Source organism: Temnothorax curvispinosus, unplaced genomic scaffold, assembly GCF_003070985.1.
Source record: "Temnothorax curvispinosus isolate PA1 unplaced genomic scaffold, ASM307098v1 QBEX01018658.1, whole genome shotgun sequence".
Lineage (NCBI taxonomy): Eukaryota > Metazoa > Arthropoda > Insecta > Hymenoptera > Formicidae > Temnothorax > Temnothorax curvispinosus.
Window position 1 is genome coordinate 3,685 of NW_020228438.1, and position 5,992 is coordinate 9,676.

Genomic DNA, 5,992 nt, shown 5'->3' on the forward strand with positions numbered 1-5,992 from the left:
TTCTGCTTATAATCACTATTTAATTTTAAACATTTTTTATCAGACCATTCCATTTTGTCTATCAGTAGTCGTGTAGACTGCACATACGTGGATAGAATCAAATACAGCGACTGGGCAATTACTCACGTTTTCTTTCATAGTTCATTTTTTGTTTTTTGTCATTATTTGTCTAGATCGAAGCTTAACTACCAGTCTACCACCCGACAAAGCGTATAATCTGATCATAAAAAGCATCTTTTGATGTTTCGTCGAAATACCGACTTTTGGTGGGACACTGCGAGCCAAACCGCGTATCATCAAAATCCTTGCAGATTCGTGGACTGAGTACGCGATGGTTCGCACTGATGTTCGATTCGAGGTTCGCGAGCCTCGTGCGAGCCCGTCGGCTCGACAATGTGGACGCATGATCGGCTCGCAACGAAGTTCGGCTCGCGGTTCGGCTCGATAATGTGGACGCATGATCGGTTCGCGGCGAAGTTCGGCTCGCGGTTTTGCTCGATAATGTGGACCCTCCTTTAGTAAGAGTAAGCGGGCGCCGTCGCGTTGTTTACCGTTCCAAACGCGGGGGATCCCTCGTGCGCCTTTTGTCACCGACCGAGGGAGCCTAAGGGGCCTTCGAGAGGAGAATGTTCCGCGACCGGAAATTGAACACGACCGTTTACGACTGTGTAATAACTGGCTTCGTACCGGACCACTTAAACAGCAATTGTAGGTCATCTCGATGAGGCACTTGGCACGACACAATACCCTCTCTCTCTCTCTCTTTCTCTCCTTTCTCTTCATGAGTCGAAGCTACCGGTTGAGATTGTTGACAATGAGATAGGAAAGTGGCTCTCGAACGAAACCATTGAGAACTAAACGTCGACGAATAACGATTTGTCCGTGAAACGGAATCGCCCGATGGCCACTGCGATACGAACGTGATTAAAAATGTATCGACGTTACATTTAACCTTTAGAGACCCAGGAGACGCTGTGTAATGTTCCGCTCTCACGCCACCTTTTATTTCCTCATTCGAAATTTTCGCGATCAACAGATTTAGTCCGACTCGGGCATAACGGACGTAATTAATTTGCGCAAAAACTCTTACAGCCATACGGTTTGAGTAATTACGTTATCACCTTAATAAGACTCATCTGGAAAGGTTCGAGGCAAAAAGCGGGTAGGATATTGAATTATTTTAAAGCCGCTTCTACCTCGTTAATGCTGCGAGGTCAGCGACGTTTGAATGGTCAGACGGAGTAATTTATCTCCAGCTTCTGTATTTATATCGCGCATTCGGAATAAGATCTCGGAATCCTGATTAGATCCTTGACCCAAAGTTTGAATTTCATCGCGCATCATTGCACTATTGCAGAAACCGCGATGAACACCTCGAACAGCTTTAATAAGATCGCGTTCTACATCGGACTAGAACATTGACGTATATGTACGGTTCTAAAAGGTAGCAAGTCAACTGGGAATGCATCGATCGTCATTTCAAGTACTGTACGAGGTCGTTCTACGAGCCGTTCTTGACGCATCGGCCAATCGCGACGACGATCGAAGCGCGTTTCAAATTTTATAGCTCTAATTTCGCGGAAGGTCTGATTGGCTTGAAATGCTTTTCATGTTCGATCTTTCGGTAGAGAGGTTTCTCGACTTTGATTCTAAGTGTCCCGAGAGAAAAAGAAAGAGAAAGAGAGACAGAGAAGGAAAAAGAGAGGGAGAGACTTGCTATTAGAATAATTTATTTATTTATTCTTCTTATCATTATTAATTTTTTATATTCTTTATATCTTTAAATTAATAGTTTTATAATTATTAGAACAACAATAAAAACTAATCAATTTTAAGAATAAAATAAACTAAGTTAATACAGTAACTTATATTGCGTGGTACGCGAGTGGTCGGTTATTGCTGTAGCTCTCTCGTAGTTTCACCAGAATTGAAGTTATTGTCCGGCGTAACTTGAAAATCTTACCAGGTCGAAATGATCGTCTCGCTAAAGTCGCCACGCGACCCACCCAACTTATCAGGTTCCGCATAGTTTCACAGAAAGTTCGTAACCCATATATTTTTACGATTCTTCGTAACGCATACACTTTTGCGGAAGTTCCGCTCGAATTTAAGGAACGCACGAAACCGTGCGGATGTTTATCAAGTTAGAAGTTTATCTCGGTATAATAAAAATCGACGGATAAAAAAAAAGAAGAAGAGAAGGTCTCGAGGGAAACTGTGGGTGTCCTCCTTCCCGAAAGTCGAACGGTTATGTAAAGTAAGGAGGTATCCTCTGTAAATTTAATGCCGGATCGTGTCCGCAGAGAGAGACTGAGAGAGAGATGTCGACTTTCCACACCCTTTCCTTTTATATATCTCTCTCCCTCGTCACCTTTCGTCGTTCCGCTCTTTTTTCTTTCGGCGTTGCGTCAATCCTCATAAAAAAGTTCTCAGCACGGTCGTGTCATCCGCGTCATATTTTTCAATTATTAACATCGGCGAGATCACTCGCTCTCATTTCCGAGCATAATTCACCCCGTGGGCATCGCGTTGGCAGAGATCTATTTCACACATTCCCGAAATTCTGCGACTGGCTTTTCCTCCTTCCCCTCTTGTCTCTCTCTCTCTCTCTCTCTCTCTCTCTCTCCCTACATACACGCACGCAAACACACACAGTTACATCACCTCAAATTCATGTTCATTATAGATAGATTCCTAAGCCATTAACATCCCTATAATCTTACCCGTTCCGAACAACGCCATCAATCCTCTTCGCCCTAAGCCGTCCCTTTCCATCTCAATTTTCCTGATCATCCCTCGCCATCCGGTAATCTTGTAAAATGATAATACGACACTATCACTGGATTCGGTGAAATAATAACGTGTCAGCTGTTACATTAATTAACTGATGTACGGTCGGAAAGTCACGTTATTGGTATTATAGTCACAAAATATGTATTTTTTATTTTGTGTACACAGTATTTTTCCCGAACGACAATTTCTTTTTATTGGACTGAGGGAAAGAAGGGAGAGAGAAAGAGAGAGAGAGAGAAGGATGGTTTTTGCCTCTGGCTCGGACGTAAATAGATTTATTCGATTCCGTCTGTGATCGAGAATGTTTTCTCGCGCGTTTTCCAGGGAACGGACACTACGGAAGAAGAAGTGAAAAAGTTCACGTGGCGTGCCATCGGCAAACATCCGAGACGACGTCGGGGAAGTGTGCGACGCCGGCGACCTGCGACTGCGATTGCGATTGCTAAATTCCCACTTGCCCCGAGGATATGTTATTTCTGAAGGCACAGGTTCGCATCGCGCGGATCAAATGTGCCCGCAATGGCGGCGGAAAGTGGGCCAGGTCGGCTGTCGGAGCCGAGCCGGTAAGTTAACGGCGACAATGTAAAGCAGTTTCATCCCTTTGCCCGGTTCGATAGCGCCTCGCGGCTGCGGGATTAAACTTTAGATAGAATCGCGAACTTTATTTATCTACTTTGATAACGCGCGAGAGACGAAGCGATGCTATATATAGTGAAAATGACACCAAACGAGATAAAGCTTTAATTTCGCGCGGATATGATGTACGATATAGCGCAAACGGCGACACGTACCGTAATAGGTACCTAAAGCACGAACTTACTTCATAAAGAGATTTAATTTTTTTTTACAAGATAATTTAGGAGAATACTTTTTTGGAGAGATATGCATGATCATTTGTTCGCGTGAGCGCGTCACAAACGTACGGGAAACGCGTGGCGAAAATTAAGGTCAGTGGTTTTAAGATACCCCGCGCGTGCTAGGTGCTATAGGGGGACAAGATCTCTCGTGCTCGATTCCTTCATTAATCCTCATTATTCTTCGTTAACCTTGCTCTTGTTCCTCATTAATCTCCGTTAATCCCCGGCGGAGCTATCGCTGACTCCACTCGTCGGGAACAGGCGAGGCAATGAAACTGATAATATTCTTGATTCACTTCGCGCGACCCTTTCGCGCCACATTCTAGCACTCTAATCTAGCAAAACAAATAACTAGTTGACTCGAGCTTGTTTGCAGATGCAACCAGGAGACGTCAGTTGCGGCGGCGATGAGACACGAACGACGAGACAACGACGTTAAGGTGCGATCGCCTGGAATGAAGCATTGAGATAAAGACCCACGCGCATTACCGATGAGCGCCTGAAGTTTATGACGAGATCTCGCCGGTTGCAGACCGCGAGCTCGGAACTCGAATTTGCGATAAAGGTAAATGGTGTACCGTGCTCTCCGCGAAATATCGGCACCTCTCGTTGCAGCTGTCGTCCTCGTATCGAATCAGATGTCGAGCACACAAAGCCCCGCGGGTTTCCGCGACAAACCGCGATCTGTCCGTTTAATCGGACTCCGTTGAACCCGCGGGAAACGCGAGCGTCGATCATCTGAGAAACGTACACGGTACACGGTACACGGACACTTTGCGAGATCTCCAATCGAGCGCCGATTCCGCGTCGTACGTTTCAATGCGTAATTATCACGGATTATTCTCGTGAGTGGAGTCGCGCTCCGATCCCGGTGTCGATCGACGCGGAATGCGACGCGCGTTGCCTCGAGAACGGAAACGGAGCCGTCGTTGTAACAAATAATCGATCGCGGATTCTCGCCGTAGAATCGCGCCGGTCAGTGCGTCGAGTGCCTACTTTCCAGAGTCGTCTCTTCCGTCATGCGAACGGAAGTCGGTGGACGTGCGGCGACGAGCGTCGCGCGGGGCTTCTCGTCGGGCCTGTACCCGGTGACCCGGGTGAGCACGAGATGAAAGCGCGCGTCGCGTTCACATCGCGAGATGTCGTCGGGACTGACTGGATGAAGGACGGGAGAGGACGGGACGGGATGAGGACGGTCGGGCAAGTGTCCGCGGCGATCGGCCGCGGCGGCGGGTCGAGACGTCGTACGCTGATGCTGCTGGTCGCGATCGCGTGCTGCTGCTGGCTGCTGCTGATCGGCGAGTGCGCCGGGCAGAAGCCGATCAACCTCGGCGGCAGCAAGAAGCGCGACGTCTACATCGCCGGCTTCTTCCCGTACGGCAATCACGTGCCGGAGGGTCACATCGGCCGCGGCGTCATGCCCGCGGTGAAGCTCGCGGTGGAGCACATCAACGAGCACCCGACCATACTCAGGGACTATCGACTGCATATGTGGTGGAACGACACGGAGGTGAGTTCCTCTGTAAGATACGACAAAATCCCTGAACGCTAGTTAGCGAATCCCTAAATGCGAATTTCTCTTCCTTCACTTTTTTCAGTAAGGTTACACCTATTCCTCTCTAATGTTACGCTCTTTCCACTTTTGTCTCTCTTTCTTCTTTCTTTTTCCAATTATCCTCATCCTTATACATTGTTGAAGGCAGTTTCTTTTTCATTATTATTTGATTACGGGCCCGCCCAAGTCTTTTGCCGAGTCGTCGTTATCGCACAAGGGTCGTTAAAGATTAATAAATTATTACCTCGCTTATAACTTTTTCCATCACTGCTCAAATATATTTCTCGATCCAGAATTCCTAATCGTTAAATAAAGAATGATGTTATTTCATTACTGTGATCTGATATGTGGTAATGTGAGGATAAGAGATACACTGGCCATTAGAGACTCCAGATGTTTGGCTGCGCAACTGAAATAACGTGTCCAATCGAAAATTGATAAATTATTAGCAGATTTGGATATATTTATATCTTCTTTCGTTATTCTCCAGATACATTTCTCAATCTTCATTAAATTGAAAACGATGATTGATCAGAATTTCTCAAGACTTTTCATTAAAATGTCAAGACTTTTATCCCTCATTTTTTCTACTTTCTATTAAAATGCAAGGGATCAAATTTGATACGTAAGGGAAAAAGTAGTATTATGAAATCCTATTTCATTTTAATAGCTTGGAAGCGTCCAATTTCGGTAAATGTATTTAATGAAACATCAATTTGTAAACGATTGAATACCTTATTCAATACGAATAACGTAGCGAAGTAGAGAGATAAATGCGAGTTCTTAA

General features: G+C 45.7%; 1 protein-coding gene across 3 annotated transcripts; it reads left to right on the plus strand.

Annotated features, from left to right (window-relative positions):
* Positions 1–532: 532 nt before the first annotated feature.
* On the plus strand, positions 533–5,923 carry LOC112468579. 3 transcript variants are annotated; one of them, XM_025037814.1, is made up of 4 exons: positions 533–708; positions 3,118–3,356; positions 4,027–4,215; positions 4,654–5,923. In XM_025037814.1, the coding sequence occupies exons 3-4, from the start codon at positions 4,159–4,161 to the stop codon at positions 5,200–5,202; spliced, it is 606 nt and encodes a 201-aa protein (XP_024893582.1). In that variant the 5' UTR covers positions 533–708; positions 3,118–3,356; positions 4,027–4,158; the 3' UTR covers positions 5,203–5,923. The 3 variants fall into 3 exon arrangements, with proteins under 3 accessions (XP_024893582.1, XP_024893583.1, XP_024893581.1); XM_025037815.1 differs by lacking the exon at positions 533–708 and having other exon boundaries at positions 2,615–3,356; positions 4,616–5,923; XM_025037813.1 differs by lacking the exon at positions 533–708 and having other exon boundaries at positions 2,616–3,356.
* Positions 5,924–5,992: the final 69 nt, after the last annotated feature.